Source organism: Aotus nancymaae, unplaced genomic scaffold (genome assembly GCF_030222135.1).
Source record: "Aotus nancymaae isolate 86718 unplaced genomic scaffold, 86718_ANA_hifiasm-v0.15.2.pri h1tg000004l, whole genome shotgun sequence".
Lineage (NCBI taxonomy): Eukaryota > Metazoa > Chordata > Mammalia > Primates > Aotidae > Aotus > Aotus nancymaae.
This window is the reverse complement of record NW_026988415.1, coordinates 30,646,054-30,667,574: the sequence shown is the minus strand read 5'-3', so window position 1 is coordinate 30,667,574 and position 21,521 is coordinate 30,646,054. Positions and strand designations below refer to the sequence as shown.

Below are 21,521 nucleotides of genomic sequence, written 5' to 3'. Positions count from 1 at the left end.
CAATAAGAACCAAAAGCATGGGTTACTCTGTCCCCTTCATATTTTAATGATTTCAAATAAAAGATTATGTTTCACAGATTTAAAGAGCAAAAGGCATAACATACTAAGAATGCAGTTTTTAAAATATTGATCCTACATATATGTGTAATATAAACCTCAGTTAAGCTTCTCATTTTAATTTTAAAATTGCTTTTTAAAGAAAATGCTTGAATTACAGAACTGGAACTTCAAAGAGATGATCTGATCTAGCCATTTTCCCTCTTGGGAAAGAGATGAATATTTTTATTCCAAAATATTTATACATTATACATACACTTTAAAACAAGATTATATTTCATATTTTTCTTTTTCCAACAATGATTGACATGTTTATGTTAACAAATATCAAATCTTTCACAAATGCCCCTTTTTCTTTGTAAACCCAAACATATCCCCTATGACACTATTTTTATTTTCCATTGCTAATTCATCTGCTGTCTCTGTTATTTAGAAAAGCAGAAGTAAAATAATAATTGCTCATCTTGTAAAAAGAGCAAACTAACACAGAAACAGAAAAACAAACACCACATGTTCTCACTCATAAGTGGGAGTTGAACAATGAGAACACATGGACACAGGGAGGGGAACATCACACACCAGGGCCTGTCGGGGATGGGGGCTAGGGGAGGGAGAGCATTAGGAGAAATACTTAATGTAGATGATGGGTTGATGGGTGCAGCAAACCACCATGGCACATGTATACCTGTGTAACAAACCTGCATGTTCTGCACATGTACCCCAGAACTTAAAGTATAATTTTGAAAAAAGAGAAAGAGATGTCAAGATACTAATGAAATGAGCCCAGGTACTGTATCCCCCCCTTACTTTTATTCGTCAAATAGGTTTTATTCCTGTTCTCTAAAGCATACGTAGATAATATATTTAAAAAACAATTATGGCTTATTTAGTCAAAAGCAATCTGCATCTGATCCATTATTTTCTTCCCCAAAAAAACAAAAACAAACAAACAAAAAAGGCTTCTTGGCTTATTTGCTATCCTCCTGACTTTAAAATATTCCTGTAAATATTTTACAATTGGAATTGAATAATGCCAGTAGGTTCCATTCCTACTATGTATTACTTGTTTTTCCCTCTGAAAAAAAGAGTAGCTAATGCATCTTGTATCGTTAGCTGTGTAATTTCTTGTTTTGTCCATATTCCATTCAAACTGCTTGTGGAGGTATGTACTCAATGCTCAGGATCTGCACAGCTCTGCTCAGCTAAGACACCAGGAGCTTTTATCCTTTTCACAGATTTTATCATTTTATGTCCCTTTATGCTATCATTTTAAAAAATCATTTAATCTTTCTCACTATAATCTGGTGTCCCAAAAGAAAAGAAGTTGAGGCACCTAGAGTATATTTAACAAATCTGGAGTATCCTCTATTCCAAGCTTAATTTATACATTTGGCAAATTTTCTGCTTTTGTTAAGTTTTACACTTATTTTCAGAACATATAGTGTCCCTTTTAAAACATTTCATAACCTTTATTTTTATATGCATAAATGAACAACCCCACTATCAAATTTCATATTAGTGAATTTTATTCTACACTATGTCTATCTTTAACCAAATGAGATTTATCAATTCAGATTGTTTTTAAACAAATTCTAAACATCTTCTTTGTATATCATTTTCTAGATATCCCAGTTCTGTCTAAAAAGAAGCTCCTTCTGACTATCCACATTGTTGTATACAAGAAGGCCGTTGTTTCTCTAAAGAACTTTTATTATCTAATCTTGTAGTGGAGCATGCATACATTAAAAGAAAGAGGGAGAGGTTCATTATCCTCCACAATTATCATCTGCCTTCTATATATCTACTTTTTGCTTTCATTCATAAATATTTTCCCCTATTTAAGAAAACTTGCAAAGATATCTCTACACTCAAAATAAGTCCTTTTACTACAAAATCATTTTCCTTCACCAAATTTGTACTCACTCAACAGATTTATATAAATATTTTTGTCTGTTTCCATATACCTATGCAGCTCTGCTTTAGGCAAATTGTTCAGTTTCCAATTAGTTTTTCAGAGTGTCCTAAAACTGCTTCTATTGATTTAAACTCATCATCTTTCTGGTCTTTCTATCTCAACACTTATCTTAGTTCTCTATTTTTCTGTCTCTGTGTCTGATTTAAGAGGGGTTTGTCTGTCCTCAATTTGTTTAATATTTCCCTTTAATATTTATAGAAGAGTATAAATCTCCCCATATATTTCTTTATTTTCTTCTCCATATCCTGGAAAATAATAGCATCATTTAATGCTATTTAATACTGGAAAAATAGCATTAAAAACATGTTTTTTCTCTTTTCTGTATTAAACTTACCCAATGTATCAAAACTTCAACCTTTATTAAATAGAAAGAGGTACATAACTAATACCAGGAAACAAAGAAAGACTGAAACATAATAATAAGTTTGATAAATTTTTAAATGATCATATTAAAACAAGAAAATATGACTTGACATTACAGGATTGTAATACGGCAATCAGACAAGCTATGAATAATTTGTATAAAAAGTAGATGTCAATAGCTTTCAAGTGAAGTATAATGCTATTATGAAAAAATCTACATTGATACTGTCAGGTGTTTAAAAGGAATCTGATAAACAAATCATTCAACTAAATTCTACATTAGAACAAACTTACTAGCATTTTATATCTAGTTTTGATCATTGTTATTTTGAAAAGAAAGTAGAGAAAAAAGACGCATCTTGAAAAGAATAATGAAAATTACAATGGAAAATTTGTTATATGAACAAAGATTAAGGAACTAAAAAAAGTTAAGAAATAGCTATACTCCAATGTTATGTAAATGTAATGTATTAGATAAAAACAATACCAGCCATGTTTTTATGAGGCTGCTCTTCATTTTATTCAAATGACAGAAAAAGGAACAGATGCATTTAAGTTAAAAGAAATATATAGGCTGGACATAAATGTTTATATTAATTGTAAACTCTGTGCTCATTATGTAACACTGCTTAGACTTTAAAAACTTCTTAAAGGCTTTCTATCACTGCATTATGGCACAACTTCTGGCTTTCAGAGACTTCTTTGATCTGATCCCAATCTTACTTTTTATTAGTTCCCTATATACTCTGACCCATCTTATCAGGTCATTCTCCAAACTGCCTCATTGGTAAAAAACCCAGGCTTACTCCTTTTCCAGTACTTTTATTGATGCCATTATTTTTCACTTGGAATATCCTCCCTCCTTCAAAGATTAGTTTAAATTTGACCTCCTTATTGTTGCTGTTTTGTAGAAAAGGGGATTTCATCATGTTACCCAGGCTGGTCTCAAGGATGCCCCCTAACTGCTGCCACCTGTCTCGGCCTCCCAAAATGCTGAGATTACAGGTGTGAGCCACCACACCTGTCCAAATTTGACCTCGTTTGTAAAGCTAGCTCTCACACAACCATCTCTAAAATAATTAGGCATTTTTAGTCTGGATTTCATCATTTCTTATTCAATTATATCCTATACATTTATGTTTCCAGTAAGAGAGAGTAGATTTACATCACCTCCTGAAACTCTTTAAAATCAGACAAAATATATGAAAAAAAAAAAGCTTAAAAACATTGAAGGAAAAGGATCTGTGAAAGATGAGAAACAAATTAGGTGAGCCCTTTGACTGTCTAAACTTACTGCCTACGGATTCCAGATAGAGGTACAGTGAGTGGGAACCAAGGCAAAACCTAGTATTCTCCTAGAGCTGAGAGTCTGGGGAGATCGAGGCAGATAGGACAGAATATAAGAAGTGAGATCAGCACAGAGAGAGGATTCCAGAAATTGAAAAACAGTCATCTTCAAGTATTCTGGCAAGTAATGATAAGCATATTTGTCTGCAGAAAAAAAAAAAAAAAAAAAAAAAAAAAAAACACCAAAAAGGTGCACAAGGAATACTCTCCAAGGCTCAGAAAGGGCTGGAAGTAGTTTCTATTCAAATCATAAGAGTGGAAACCTTACAAGGCTGGGGCCTTAGGTAGAGTACTCAAAAGGATTTTGCCTCAGTACTGGGGGAAAGTTTGCTCTAGAATAAATGCTGGCCTGGTGCAATTTCACAAAACTTAAAAGTAAATGAAAACCACATGCTAATGACAGCAGATGAATTGGGAAAGAAAATCAGAATGTAAACATCCACCAACCTGATGGGAGTCCTTACCCCACCCCAGCCCCTACCTTATATTTTCTAGTATACCTGACCTGGACTTAAGGCATCATGTAACCTGGAAATAATCACCTGATAACAGACAGAAAAAGCTCCAGGAGAAGCCTTCTACTTCTGTCTTAAAAAGAAGAAAAAGATTCTTAAAGCTCAGAGAGCACGGAGATAATCCAGTTTTTCTTTTCTCTCTCTTCTCTCTTTTCTCTCTCTCTGTCTCTCTCTCTCTCTCTGTCTCTCTCTCTCTCTCTCTCTCTCTCTCTCTTTCTGTGTGTGTGTGTGTGTGTGTGTGTGTGTGTGTGTGTGTGTGCGCTCTCTTGAGCCCCAATCCTATGGCAATTTCAAGGCACTGGTGGCAAGAAGAATGACAGTGGAGATAGTGGCGGTGGCAGATGCCTAAAACCCTGAAAAAGAGAAACCTTTCTCCTTGATCAGAGAAGCTGTGATTGCCCTTCTGTGGTGAATAGCCAATGTTTTTCCTCTCTCTTTGTCTTTGGGCCAAGATATGGGTGCAGCTATGATAACTGTGTGGCAAAGCAGGGAAAATAAGGCCCCCAGCTTTCAGGCCAAAGAGCCAAAATAGAGCCGTGGAAACTGGAAAGAATCCGGGAAATGGTCCAGGTGGAGGAAAATGAAGAAGAGACCTCACAAAGTTCCATACCATGGAATACTGCTCAATAAAAAAAAGGAACAAACTATTGACATACAAAAAAGTGAATGAATCTTCAAAATATACTAAGTAAAAGAAGCCAGCCTTAAAAGCTTACAGACCATATAATGTCATTTATGTAACATTGCCCAAAAGACAAAAATAAAGTGACAGAAAATAAATCAGTAGAAAATAAATAAATAAAAATAAATCAGTAGTTTCCAGGGTTAGGGATGGTGGTGGGTATAACTACCAAGGGGTAATATGAGGTCATGGATTGTTTCTGTGTCATAATTTTGTAGATTAAATGAAATGATATATATGTTGAAACTCATAAAAGTATGTACTAATAAAAAATTGACTTAATGTATGTTAATTTACAAAAATAAAAGTAAAACAATGGTAAAATATATACAAAGCTAATACTAATTAAAATCAAGCAAGCATGACTACAATATCAAACAAAATAGATCACAGAGCAAAGAACAGTACCAAAGATGAAGCAGGTAATTTCATAATAAAGGTCAATTTACCAAGAGAACATAAATTCCTTAAATGTCTGTATGTTTAATAGCAGAGTTCCAAAATACACGAAGCAAACTCTGAGAAAATTATGAAGACAAATAAACAAATTTACAATTATAATTGGAGACTTCTTAATAATTGATTTTAAAGGTGACAGATACCAGTAAATATACAGAAATTAGCAAGGATACTGAAACAACACTGTCAACCAACTTGACCTAATTGGCATTTATAGAATACTTCACCAAAGAACAGTAGAATGCAAATTATTTTCAGGCATATGTGAAACATTTACAAGATAGATCATTCTGGGTCATAAAACTAGTCTTAAAAACTTTAAAGGATTCAAATCATATAAACTCTTAATATATTCTCTGACCCTAGCTTAATTATATTAGAAATCAAATATAGAAAAATCTCTGAAAAACCCCCAAATGTTTTGAAACTAAAACATACTTCTAAATAACCCATGAAGAAATCAAAAGAGAAATTAATAAGCATTCTGAACTAAATGAAAATATAACATCAAAAATTGTGGAGCAGCTGAAGCTGTACTTAGGGGAAATTTATATCAGTCAATGACTATATTAAATAAGAAGAAACATCTCCTATGAAAGATCTGTTTTCTCCTTAAAAAACTAGAAATAGAAGAGCAAATTTATTCCATATTACACAGAAGAATTGTAATAATAAAGATCATAGTGGAAATCAATGAAATAGAAAACAGAAAAACAGAGGAAAAGCAATAAGACCAAAAGCTGTTCCTCTGAGAAGATTCATAAATCTGATAAAACTCTAACAAGACTGATTAGGGGGAAAAAGAGAGAAAATACAAATTACCAATGCTAGGATTAATAGAAGTGGCATAACTAGGGATTTTACAGGTATTAAAAGGATAATAAGGAAATATGAACAACTTAATGCCAATAAATTTGACAACTCAGTTTAAACGGACAAATTCTGTGAAAGATACAAACTACTAAAGTTTTAGAAGAAATAGATAAGCTAAATAGCCACATGTCTACTATAAAATTAAATTTTAATTTAAAAATATTTCCCCAAGGAAAACTCTTAAGTTGAAATGATTTCACTGGTTAAATCTATCAAACATTTAAGGAAGAAAGAATACTAATACCCCACAAACAAATCCAGAATATTAGGAGGAAGGAATATATCCCAAATTATTCTACATGGCCAGCATTATTCTAATACCAAAACCAGACAAAGCTAATCAAAGAAAGCCAAGATCAAAATCTATTGGGCACAAAGATGTAAAAATTCTTAAGAAAATTTTAGCAAGCCAAATTTAGTGATATGTAAGAATAATACATCATGACCAAGTGAAGAGTTTATACCTCCAATGCAAGCTTTTTCACAATCAGAAATTAACAAATCACCATATTAACAGACTGAAAAAGAAAAATGTTAAGATCACTTCTCAATAGCTACAGAAAAAAAGGCATTTGTCAAAATGCAACATCTATTCCTAATTTTTTTAAAAAATAAACTCACCAGATGTGATGGTTCATGCCTGTAATCCCAGCACTTTGGGAGGTCAAGGCAGGAGGATCACTTGAGCCCAGCTGTTTGAGACCAGCCTGGGCAATACAGTGAGACATTGCCTCTACAAAAAAAAAAAAAAAAATTAAATGAGTCGAGTGTGGTGGCACATACATATAGCCCCAGCTACTCAGTAGGCTGAAGTAGGAGGATTGCTTGAGCCTGGGAGATTGAGGTTGCAGTGAGCCAAAATCATGCAACTGCACTCCAGCCTGGGCGGCAAAATGAGACCTTGTCTCAAAAAAATTAAAAAATTAAAATAAATTTTCAGCAAGCTAAGAATAAAATAGAAGTTCCTCAAACCTACAGATAACATCATATTTAATAGTGAAATACTGAATGCTTTTCCCCCTAACATCAAGAACAAAGCAAGACTGTATAGTCTAATCACTTCTGTTCACCATTTTTCAGGAGGTTTTAGCCAGTGCAATAAGGTAAGGAAAAAAAGGCATTAGACTGGACAGAAAGAAGAAAGGAAAATAAGACAAAAAAAAAGAAAGGAAGGATGGAGAAAGAAAAGAAAGGAAAAGAGGGCAAAGAAAGAAAAGGAGGAAGGAAGAAAGGAAGGAAGGAAGGAAGGAAGGAAGGAAGGAAGGAAGGAAGGAAGGAATCTTTATTTGTAGGCAAAATGATTGTCTATGTAGGAAAACCTATAGAATCTACCAAAAAAAAAAAAAAAAAAACTCCTAGAACTGATAAGTCAGTTTACCGAGGTTGCACAATGGCAGATCAATAATGAATAACAAACTGTATTACTATATACTAGCAACAATCAGAAATTCTAATTGTGTATTACAGCATATTTGACTTTCAAGTTGGTATGTGCTAGCCCTCCCTATCACTTCAACACTTGCAAATAACCAAAAATACTCAATTGAGAGAGCAGGACAAGAACACACTAAAGTGGCCTAAAAAGGGAAAGTGGCAGACAGTCTTCCAAGTTTTATCCTAAAGATGCACACTCAGTTAGAAAAATAATAATAATTAATTGTACCGCAACCTCAGTGCCCTGAGAGCTATGCCCAAGAAAAACTAGACTCATTTCCCCATATTCTAGCTGTGATTCCAGAAATGAAAATAAATTAAAAGTATCATTTTCATAAAATCTACAGGAATCTAGACTGCTTCAACTCTTATTTTATAAAATGTAAATTATCTTAATCATTATGCCTCTATTTCTTATGTTAACAATGTATTAACAATATATTTTTAAAGTTGTTTATTTTATGATCATGTTTTGAAATAGGATACAGTTCATCAACATGACATTATCAGCAACTCAAACATTTGCCTCAGGACAAACACCCAGAGAAGTTAACTCAGGGAAAGGCAACATTCGTTAATCTGTATATGCTCTTAAAATAACCCATTTCTTTAGTAGTCTTAATAGGTAGATGATAACTTAAGACTATAAAATGATACCTTACATTGACTTTAGAATTAAAAATGAACAAGGAAAGTAAATAGCTATAAGGGAGGAAAACACAAGCGGAGCAGTTCAATAGGCACCAATCTTAAAATGAGAAAATGTCAACTAGAAGCCTACATAGCCAGAGTAACGAGGCATTTTCAACCTTAATATGTTTGATTAAGTATCGCCAGTGTTCAGAATATGATTTGTTTCCATATACCTAAGTATTCTGTAATGGATATACACTGCCACCAGCTGAAGCATTGATACCCTAGTTATGGCCTCCAGGTCTTAAGGATGAAAGGGATGTTTTCAATTGGCAGTTAACATTTTTCTGTTTGTTTGTTTGTTGGTTTTCAGTAAGGGAAGGGAAGAAGGGCAGGCCAGCAAGAAGACATTCTGCGTAATTCTGCTATTTCTATCAAGAATAAAATATTTATTATATCATTCATTCCAAACTATCTTTTGCCCTTGCTAATACATGTTTTTACACTTAAGGTTAATGAACACAATATTTCTAGACATTGTATTTTAAAAGGTAAGACAATTTAGAGCAAGACTAGTAGAAATATAAATACAAATCTATACCATCTGAAATCTGAACTCAAGCCTCAATATTTAATACTTACTGGCTATGTGAACTTGGGCAAGCCTCCTAATCTCCCTGAGCTTCAGTGTCCTTATCTATAAAATGGAGATAACAATTCTTGCCTTTCTACCTCATAGCATTTTTTCAAATATCAATGAGGAAAGTATATATGACAGTGATTTATAAGCTCCCATCCAAATTAACTTATCCCACAAACAATATCAATAGCAGCACTAAAAGCACACTGAGTACTTTCTCTATCCCAGGGCTAAGCTCTTTATATGCATTATTTCTTGTTATAATTTAACTTTTAATTATAATTGACACATAATTGTACGTATTTATGGAGCACAATGTGATTTGATCATTATATTACTATATCCATCATCTAAAACATTTATCATTTCTTTGTGGCTTTGTGGCAACAACATTCAAAATCTATTCTAGCTTTCTTGAAATATACATTGCAGTGTTATTTTACTAGTCACCTACTGTGTAATAGAATACCAAAGTTTGTTCTTCTTTTTTTTTATTTATTTTTTTTTTTTGAGACAGAGTTTCACTCGTTACCCAGGCTGAAGTGCAATGGCGCAATCTCGGCTCACCGCAACCTCCGCCTCCTGGGTTCAGGCAATTCTCCTGCCTCAGCCTCCTGAGTAGCTGGGATTACAGGCATGTGCCACCATGCCCAGCTAATTTTTTGTATTTTTAGTAGAGACGGGGTTTCACCATGTTGACCAGGATGGTCTTCATCTCTTGACCTCGTGATCCACCTGCCTCAGCCTCCCAAAGTGCTGGGATTACATGCTTGAGCCACCGCGCCTGGCCTTGTTCTTCTTAACTGTAACTTTGTAGTCATTGACTAATCTTTCCCAGTCATCTCCTCTCCCTGAACCTCCCCAGCCTCTGGTAACCACTATTCTACCCTACTTCTATGAGATTAACTTTTTTAGATTCCAAAATATGAGTGAGAACATGCAGTATTTGTCTTTCATTGCCTGATTTATTTCACTTAACATAATGTCCTCCAGGTTCATCCATATTGCCACAAATTACAGGATTTCATTCTGTTTTATTACTTAATGGTATTCCATTATATCTGGCTATCTATCTATATCACATTTATATACAGATGTAGATTTAAATTTTTTTCTTTATCCATTCATTTGTAGATGATCATTTAGATTAACTCCATGTCTTAGCTATTGTGAATATCACTGCAATAAACATGAATGTGCCAATGTCTCTTCAACATGCTGATTTCCTTTGAATATATACCCAGTAATGGGATTGCTGGATCATATGGTATTTCCATTATTAGTTTTTTAAGGAACTTCCATACATACCGTTTTTTGTAATTGCTGTGCTAATTTACATTTCCACCAACAGTATATAAGAGTTCCCTTTTCTCCACATTATCACCAGAATTTATTTTTTGTCCTTTTTATAATAACCATTCTAAGAGGAGATGATTTTGCATTATGGTTTTGATTTGCATTTCTCTGATAATTAGTGTTGTTGTGTAATTTTCCACATATCTGTTGGCCATTTGTGTGTCTTATTTTGAGAAATGTCTATTCAGGTATTTTGCTCATTTTTAATTGGGTTATTTACGGGGTTATTTTTTGCTATTGAGTTCCTTATACATTTTGGATGCATAGATTGCAAGCACTTTCTCCCATTCTGTAGGTTGTCTCTTCATTTTGAAATGCAAATGGGCCTGAAGAGCCAAAGCAATCATGAGCAAAAATAACAAAATTGATGTCATTACACTACGTGGTTTCAAAATATCCTACAAGGCTATAGTAATCAGAACAGTCTGGTTGTGGCATAAAAATAGACACACAGGTCAATGGGATAGAATAGAGAACCCAGAAATAAATCCATGTATTTACAGCCAAGTGATTTCTTTTATAAAGGTTCCAAAAACACACATGAGGAAAGGACAGTCTAATCAATAAATGGTGCCATGAAAACTGAATAACCACATATGGAAGAATGAAACTGCTCTCTCACCACACACAAAAACCAACTCTAAATAGGATAAATACTTAAAAGTAAAATCCCAAACTATGAAACTACTAGAAGAAAATATAGGATACATGCTTCATGAAATTGGACTGGGCAAGGATTTTTTAATAAGACCTCAAAAGTATAAGCAACAAAAGCAAACAGACAAATGGGAGTACATCAAACTAAAAAGCTTCTTTATAGCAAAGTAGTATCTCTTTTAATGACAATTAGTATGCTAATAATACAAAAGGTGGACATTTATTAAGCAGTATCCTGTACTGATCATAGGCATACAGAAACAACAACTTAGATCCTAGACCTTGAGGAGCTCACTGATAGGTGATATTTATAAGGGATAAAATATATGAATAGAAGAAGCTGCTAACTCTGCGTGGGTCAAGAAAAGTTTAACAGAAGAGGTACCATTTAAGATAGATCATATACACCATGAAATACTACACAGCCATAAAAAAAATGAAATGATGTCCTCTGCAGCAACATAGATACCGCTGGGGGCCATTATCCCAAGCAAATTAAGGCAGAAACAGAAACTAAAATATGACATGTTCTCACTTACCAGTGGGAGCTAAACATTGGGTCTACATGGACACAAAAATGGAAATAATAAACACTGGGGATTCTAAAAGTGGGAAGAGAGAAATGAGGGAAGGGTTGAAAAGCTACCTGTTGGGTACTATGTTCACTACTTGGGCAATGGAATCATTAGAAGCCCAAACCTCAGCATCACACAGTATACCCATGTAACAAACTTGCACATGCAACCCCTGAATCTAAAATAAAAATTAAGAAATAATAAATAATTTTTAAAAGATTAAAAGATAGGTCATTATAAATCAACTGAGGTTTGCCAGATAGGAAAACTAAGGGCCAGGGAGAGGTAATGGGTACAAAAACACTAACATATGAACAAACAATATATTTTTAGGGAACAGTGAAAAATCCAAAGCCTTCCAGGCATTTTCCTTGACCCTCTCTCCTACTAAGTCTGCCAAGATAATACAGAAGCAAAGATTATATGGCTGAATGGATAAAGGATTGGAGATTGGCAAAGCAGTTAGCAAAACAAGAAGAGACCATAAAATTGAAGGTGCTTGGAGAAAGTGCTTGTAAATCATGTATCAGATAAGGGACTTTTATCAAGAATATATATATATATAGGCATATTCATATATATATCACATGAATATTCATACCTGCATTATTCACAAAAGTCAAAGTGTATGAAAAAAGAAATGTTTATCAATGAATGAATAAATACATGCACACATATATATGTAATATAATATGTGTGTGTGTATGAACACTTAATACTGAGTAATAAAAAGATAAATAACCCAACTAAAAAATCTGTAAAGGATTCCTTTTTCTGTTTCTTTTGGTTTGTTTTCTTCTTTCCTGGTGACTTGGCACAGAATAAGAATAAGATTTTTTTTCTTCCAGGATCACATAAAAACGGCCATAAGCACAAATAAAAAGATATTCAACATCATTAGCAATCAGGGAAATGCATATCAAAACTACACACCTACTGACATGGCTATAATAATACTTTTTTTTTTTTTTTTTTTTTGAGACGGAGTCTCGCTCTTGTTACCCAGGCTGGAGTGCAATGGCGCGATCTCGGCTCACCGCAACCTCCGCCTCCTGGGTTCAGGCAATTCTCCTGCCTCAGCCTCCTGAGTAGCTGGGATTACAGGCACGCGCCACCGTGCCCAGCTAATTTTTTATATTTTTAGTAGAGACGGGGTTTCACAATGTTGACCGGGATGGTCTCGATCTCTCGACCTCGTGATCCACCCGCCTCGGCCTCCCAAAGTGCTGGGATTACAGGCTTGAGCCACCGCGCCCGGCCAATAATACTTTTAAAAGACAGTTAATAAATGGTGGTAAGAATGTGAAGAAATTAAAACCCTCATGAACTTCCAGTGTGACTATAAAATGGTGCAGATACTTTGGAAAAACTGGCAGTTCTTCAAAAAATTAAACATAGAATTACCATAGGATCCAGTAATTTCACTCTAAGGTATATACCAAAAAGAAATGAAAACATGGCCTCACAGAGACTTACACATGAATATTCATAGCTAAATTATTTATAAAAGCCAAAATGTATGTAAAAAATAAATGCTTATCAATGAATGGATAAACAAAATATCCATACAATGTAATATTATTTGAACACAGAAAGGAAGGAAGCATGTTATATGCCACAATATAGACAAACCTTGAAAACATTATGGTGAGTAATAGAAACCAGTCACAAAAGACCACATATTGTATGATTCCATTTATATGAAATTTTCAGAACAGACAGATCTATGGAAACAGAGAAAAGATAAATGGTTGCTGTATTAATCCATTCTCACACTGCTATAAAGAAACACCTGGAACTGGTAATTTATAAAGAAAAGAAGCTTAATTGGCTCATTGTTCCACAAGTTGTATAGGAAGCATGGCTGTAGAGGCCTCAGAAAATTTACAACCATGGCAGAAGGGGAAACAGGCACATCTTACATGGTGAGAACAGGAGGAAGAGAGTGAAGGCGGAGGTGCTACACACTTTCAAACAACTAGATCTCCTGAGAACTCACGATCACGAGAACAGCAAAAGGGAAAAACACCCCCATGAACCAACTGCCTCCCACCAAGCCCCTCCTCCAACACTGGGGATTACAATTTGACATGAGATTTAGGTGGGGACACAGTGCCAAACAATGTCAGTTGCCATATTGAGGAAAGAGGTGGGGGGCAAATGCGGAGTGACTGCTAACAAATATGAGCTTCTTTTTGAGGTAATTATAAAGTTCTACAATTAATTGTGGTGATAGTTGCACAATCCTGTGAATATACTAAAAGTCATTGATGTGCACACTTTAAATGGGTGAATTATATGGTATGTGAATCATATCTCAATAAAGCTGTTATTTAAAAAACTAGGTTGCTAGGAAGTTTATGATTCAATGAATTACCATAGGATAAGACAATAAGAGAAAGATGATGACCACCTGGAACATTAGAGAGAAGTCAAAGAATAGAAAGTTTCCATGAGAAATAACCACAGATGTAGTAGTAGCCAAGAAGTGAGGGAAATAAAATAATCCTTGATTTTACCAATCACTACTTAAGCTAACCCTAATGTTTCTTACTTGAGTAAAAGTCATTGGCCCTGCTAACTCAGTCATGGATTGATTAACCTGGAATTTGTTCAAGATTCTAGGAATCCAAGCCAGTTAGGTATCAAATGACTTTCAAGGAATTTTCTTTGACAGTCTAGTTTGTTGAAGCCATTTAATGGCGATGAGAAACCTGCTAGATCTGCTCAAGCCAACCAGATGGATACCTTATTTGGTATACCCATAACTTCTGATCAGCTCTATTTCCTGTGAGACCTTCTCCACTTAGTTCAGGTGGAAGGAAAATAAATGAATATTTATTATGCACCTTATTTCCAATGTGACATTTAATCCTCAAATCTCTTACCCAGATTATAAATGAAAAAGTTGGGCCAGAGAGTATAAGTGACTTTTCCAAAGTCACATAACTAGCTAATAAGGGGCATGACTAGAATTCTAGTTTTGGCTGAAATCCATGTCCTTCTCACTACAAGTAGGCAGTGGGTACTCTTGCAGAGTGAGACTTATTACAACAGTTTCTCCCCATGGATTAGTTCCCCTGACAGCTACTTTCAATGTCTTTTGAAGCTGGAATTTGTGTTATTGCTAATTTTAAAACAATGATAACATCTACACATTAAACACTTCTCTAGCTTGTTCCCTTGACAACCACACACCTAAGATTAGATACAAAAATGTTCCTTGTTAGTGTTTGGCCTTAAAAATCTAAGGGGGGGGACAGCGGGGGGTGGGGAGTCGGGGAGAGATAGCATGGGGAGAAATGCCACATAGAGGTGAAGGGGAGGAAGGCAGCAAATCACACTGCCACGTATGCACCTATGCAACAATCTTGCATGTTCTTCACATGTACCCCAAAACTTAAAATGCAATAAAAAAAACTCAGTTTATGAGAACATAATTTTTAATAAACTTTTAAACAGAGCATACAAGAGTTTTAATAGCAATATAGAGTGGTATCTCTATGCTACCACAGGAAATATTATAATAACATAAAAATATCATTTGAAGAAAAATTATTTTCAAGTAACACAAAATTTCAGGTTACTTTCACATCACTGTTCTTTCTCAGACTGGACCAATGAGCTAAGGTGTGCTGGAGCTAAGGGCTCTGAGACCCAGCTACACTTGTTTGATCAGTTGTTTTATATATATATTTTTTTTACAGAGGTTATTATACAGAAAACTATTTCCATTGTAAATAAAATTAAACACTGTAAAATTTTACAGAGCAAAAGACGACATTATCATCAGCTTCCATAGTGTTTCCATACCTTTTGCTACACATTCACATTCATATGCATACATACTGTATAATTTTTCTACTGATAAAAAGGATTATACAATACATATTTCCCTGTTACATTTTTAACAGCTTTATTGAGATATAATTTGAATACCATACAATTCACCTATTTAAAGTATACAAATCAATGGTTTTAGTATATTCACAGATATCTGCAACCATTTCCAGAGTCTACTTTAGAATATTTTTATCGCTTTAAAAAGAAACTCTGTATCTTTTAGCTTTCACTCTCATATCCTCCCAATTTCCCAAGCTGTAAGCAACCACTAGTCTACTTTATGTCTCTATAGATTTCTTTATTGTGGACATTTCATAAAATTGGAATCACACAAAATATGGACTTTGGTGACTAGCCTCTTCCACTTAGCATAATGTTTTCAAAGTTCACCCCATATGATATAGCATGTATTAGTACTTCATATTTTAATATAACTGGATCATATTACCTTGTACGGATATATCACATTTTCCCTGTTATTTTTTATTTGGTATCTTATATTATTTCCATTCAATATGTACAGATATTACTCTTTTTAGTGACTGCACAGTATTACATAGTTTTGATGCAACATAATTCATGTAACTGTTCACCTACTGATAGAAATTTAAGTTATCTCAATGTTCATCCATTGTAACAATAATTTATAACCTACATAAAATTTATAGGGAGAAAAGAAAAGGCCATGACTCTTGGTGGGAGAAGGTGCCTTCTCTAGAACAATGGTCTGAAAAGTATGTTCCTTGATCTGCAGCATCATCTAGGAACTTGTTAGAAATGCATATTCCTGAGTCTTATCCACAGATATTTTGATTCAGAAATTCTGGGTTGGGGCCTAGTGTTCAGTGTTTTAAGAAGCCCTCCTCATGATTCTGAAGTGCACTAAAATTTCAGAACCATTGCTCTAAATCTCTCTCACTGCACTACAGTGGCTATCACTATTTGGTTTAAAGTAAATTTTAAAATTAGCAGGACCAAAATAATTGGCTTTAACTCATGACTGCTATGAACATCACATAAGGCAGTAGTATAGTAGTGAGTTATTTCTTATTTTTCTTTAGCAAGAACACTTTAATATACCGAAAACATTTCTTCCTCACACACTTTTCCTATCTGTTTGATCCCTTACCCTCTCCTCTCATAACCTTGAAAAATCAACAAGTAAACCATTTACACAGCTTTAAGATGCCAGGAGATGGAGAGATTTTCCTTCCTGACTCTCACATATTGATTGATTATAACCACAGGACAATGAACCTTACTAGATAGACCCCAGCTCCAATTACAAACTGAAATACTAGGAAAATGCGATTTTACTGAATTCAAAGATTGAAACAAGAAGGAAATTTAGAGGTATGCTAGTCAAGAGTCATATTTTGGAGATAAGGAAAATGAAATTCGGTGAAATTACATTTAAACACAGAGGATGCACAGCAAGTATAAACCTCATCCCTCATTATATTACATTCTATATACAGCTTTACTATAATGGTTCTTGATCAGGGATATGCATGAAATCCATCTGGGGATATTTCTTTTAAATATGCATTTAGAAAGACATTTTCTTTATCTTACTAAGGATAGTAAGAGGACCGATGTAATTTAACTATCTTTAGAAGACATTAATGGACATCCAGTATCATATTGCTCTCTAATTCAGCAATGCCCACAGAAGTCAGAAAAGGTCCAAAAAAGTCAGAAGTACTTAGGCTTCTGATTCTTGTGCTAAATAGCTCCAGATTGTTGTGTTTCATGTTCTTTTGGCTTTCTACTGTGTTTTCATCCCCTGCTTTGATTTTAGTTATTACTTACTACATGTATCAGTGGGTTTGCATCCAGCAGTCCTAACCTCTACTCCCACAGCTACTACTGCCAATATGAGTTGAGACATCAACTAAATACAACCTTTAGAACCATTACAAAGATGTTAGTAAAACAGGCTGTGAGTGAGGAACTAGAAAATTCATTGTAGGGACTCTGTAATGCTTACTTTGACTACTCTGGAATGAAATCAGACATGGTATTCTGTAAGAAAATGGCATAGTAGCAAAACGTCCTGTATACAAATGAAACAAAAAATTGACTCTGAGGATTTTTTTAACCTCAGGAATGTATGCATTCCTCCATAAAGATTTCTCTCCTGGTTAGTTTTTATTCTTTGTATTTTTTATTTAATGAACTTCATTTTTTAGAGCAGTTTTGAGTTCCCAGCAAAACTGAGCAAAAAATAGTTACCATGTATTTCCTATCCACATGTACCCACAACTTCCCCAACTATTGACATCCTGCACCACAAAATCCATGGTGGGTTTTTAAAGCTATGTAAATACTACCAAAGGGACAGCTTAAATTACCTGTAACACCACAGAACTGTGGGTGTTGCTGGTAAAGATGCGTGTAGGTCCTGCCTTGGAAGACTGCAAATGGGATGAGAGGCCCATTTCACTGCCTCCAAGGGACAATTTCATGTGTTGGTCTTCCTCTTCCACGAGAGATCTGAAAGTTGTTTTAAATAAGAAAGAAGGGCAAATTAAAACTTGTACAATTCACAATGAGATTATTTAGAAAAATAATCAGTCACTATTGCCAATCATATGACTATGCAATATGGTAAATATTGTTTCATGTTATTATAGGCTTGTACCACTCTTTATCTTAGAAGAAATGTATAATTGTAAAATGCTTTCCAAGGACGGAAAATATAGATGATAACTGAGAAATCAACTTAGAAGGTGGTTCAAAATTATAGTCACAGTTTTTAAAGGTCACAGTAATTACTGTTGATATTTTACTATTTAGATAGCAATGCCATCAAATTGTGTTGCCTATAGTTAAAATTAATTTGGAACACCTAATTTGGGAAAGATAAAAATAATAGCTACCATTTATTGAATACTCAATATGTATCAGGCACTTGCCAATAAGTTTATACACGGACTAAATAAAGAAGGGTCGAAAACTACTTACCTAGGGTCACAATGTTATTAAAGTAGCTGGCCCAGACTTTGAATCTAGATCTAGTCTGATTCCCACTCCAAACCCCCATTAATAAAAGTAAAATATTAATTGTGATATATTAATGTATTACTTCCTCTTCTGTTATTAGTAATAGTTTTAATCAATCCCAACTGAATAAAATTTTTCACATGAAATAGTTTCTTTATCTAGCAGTAACTCTTACCAGTTTGAGATTGTTTAATAACTACAATCTAGTCACATTCCATCTTTTCAAAGAAATGAACACTAAAAATATAAATATAGGCAATCCTGTATTTGCATATATTGCAACAATAATATTTTCAAGGGGCATAACCAAGAGTGGGAAACTTTAATCAGCAGGTCACTTAATTGCAAACAGAATATGACAAGACATTTGATAGCTTAAAAATCTCAGATTATACTAAAAGTGGGCCATGATTAACAACCTTCCATCATTCCTTAGAAGAGATCTTGTGTTTCTCCATAAGCATACACTGCTAAAATAATTTCTGGATCACCTGCCTAAGGGTGGGGAGCCCATGGCTCAAGAATTTGGTTCCGTATTCATTATATAGACGGCTAAAAAGACTGCTAAAATAGACGTTAGGAAAAAAGAAGGACAGCAGATTTTCAAATGTTAGAACTCTTCAATTGCTTTGTAATTTCCTCAATTTAGAATTATTTGCTTTTTTAACTCTCTAACTGAACTATCCAATATCAGAATGGTTTCACCTTTTTTTCCTATTACACCTATAAACTAAGTTGATCAGTTTTAACGAGAAAAAGACTATACTAAAGATTCCGCTTTCTGAATTATGACACCAAGTGGTTTTAAATCTTGTAATAATTAGCAAAAAGTCTGGCCTTAAGGGTGACATCAATTCTTCTTAATGATATTAGAGCCATAGTATAACTGAAAATGAATTAATTAATAATATATAACTATGTTTAATTCAATTCTGATGGATATTTAATAAAGAAGAGAATACTTTAAGATTTTAAAAAGCAGAAAAGAAAATGGATTTAGCCTTCCACCAGAGTTTCAGAGATAGCTTTAAAGAGAATTAAATTATATTTGTCATATATATCACATACATACACTTTTAAACAACACTTTTCGACAGATGCTTACAATTACAGAATCAATTGGAAAAGTCAGAAATCGATTGATGGTGACTGGTATCCCTAACCAGAAAATGTCTATTCATCCAGAATTATATTAATAGGATATTCAAGCAGACCATTTTATTAGTTTCTGTATTCCCTGCACAGAGCCTGGCATGAGAAACTTAATATACGTCCTCTGAATGAATACAGAATCTTCTTTCTGTAGATCATTCCAAAGACATTTCTTTATTATGCAGTGCTTAAATGACCATCAATTATCATTATTATAAAACTGCAGATGTAAAAGGGATGGGAGTAAAGCTGAATTCACATTGCCACTATGACATATCCTGGAAATCGCTTTTTTGAGTAAAACACAGATAACAACTTGTTTACTTTGTCATTTGTCTTTTGCTCTTAAAAACAAAAAGTGAAAATGCAGCCCTTTCTTGCCAGTATAATATGCCTGCCTTTTAAATTAATTACTTCAAAAGCTGAAGAAACCTGCACTAAAATTATCTTTTTCATTATGTTTTATCAGTATCTTTTGACTTTTTAACATTCAAAACACTCCTTAGTAATTTTTGCATTGGCAACAGTACATGCCATGTTAACCTTCTTAGCAGATTCAATATTCCCATCTATCTCCCCTTTAATAAGTTTATTGATTGGATGTGAAGAGCACTGTTCTTCAACAGTGCAAGGAGGTAACACTTCTCTGCAAACCCCAAGCCACAATTATATCAATTTATGCTTAAAGGAATTATTATCTGAGTAATTCCAGGAAAAAAAAATAACAGTTTTTTAATCTGATTTTCTTTCAACTCATATAGTTAAATACAATATATATACAAGTCATTTTCAACGTGGGGATGGGGAGCAGGAGGCATTTTGCCCCTCCTCCCACCCCCGCATTGGTAATGTCTGCAGACATTTTTCACTGTCACAACTGCGGATGCTGCTAAACATCCTACAAAACACAGGACAGTTCTCTAGGTCAAAGATGTTCTCAGGCAAAAAAGTCAAGTGCCAAAGTTGAGAAATCCTAATATAAAGGAATTGACTGTCTCATGAAAATTTTTCACAAGCAATTTCATGTTTCAAATAATTTCCCAGTCATAGGGTTGAATCTATGAGGTAATGCTAGCAATATGAAACACAGCAGGATTATTAATTACCACTAATTCTTCCAAGGCTGCCTAACAATTCCTCTGCTCTCCTCAGGCCCATCAATTTGAAAACTCAAGTCTAATAGTAAATAAGTAGATAATGGCTTTGAAGTTTTTAAGAAAATTATGCAGCAAAGCTTTGGTTTTACATAAGCTCATGTAAGAATAATAATTTCCTAAATCTGCATAAAATAGTTGTTATTTGGATCCAATTTTACATGTTAAGTTAGAATCTGGCAAATTCTGTCTAAATAGTCCCATTTCACCAACCATATAAAATTACTCAAGGGAGAGACTATATTAACAAATTTTCTTTCTAAAAATTAAACCTCTCTTTTCCCTACCATATTACAGTCTGCATGCCACCCCCGCCTACCCCATCACCACAGCACACATCTTATTCTTGAAACAATAATCAACCATAAAGCACAAGAGCAGTCTTTCACAAAGTGTGCATGAATCACTCAACTGTGCTTCCTAAAAGAAAACAATTACTTTTTTGATGAGTATTAGCTTAGAGATAGAGGCACTGTCTGATCATTTTACTGAAAGCATTGTAAACGTGTTCAAACCAAACATACACAGACTGTGGCATTTCTCCACACTGCACTTAAAGACAAAGGAAAAAAATGCCTAAGACATTGTCATATGTTAACAAAGGGCTGCCAACATTGTAATCTTGCCTCGAAATGTCCACATATTTAAAATTATCCAAGAGAAACGTGTAAGTGATATGAGCACACAATTCACAAAGATCAAGGTACAAATGGTTAGCAGACAGAAAAATGTTCAACCTAATCAGTATTCCAGAATATGCAAATTAACACAATTAACACAAAGATTGTATCTTTAAACCT

General features: G+C 34.1%; 1 protein-coding gene across 10 annotated transcripts in view; it reads right to left on the bottom strand.

Annotated features, from left to right (window-relative positions):
- The window catches only part of KLHL13 (kelch like family member 13), a 201,087-nt gene that overhangs the window by 21,708 nt on the left and 157,858 nt on the right, over positions 1-21,521 (bottom strand). For all 10 annotated transcript variants that reach the window (XM_012476071.3, XM_064361644.1, XM_064361624.1 and 7 more), the window contains one exon: positions 17,764-17,905. In XM_012476071.3, coding sequence (XP_012331494.1) covers positions 17,764-17,905 — 142 coding nt within the window. The remainder of the gene's footprint in view (positions 1-17,763; positions 17,906-21,521) is intronic.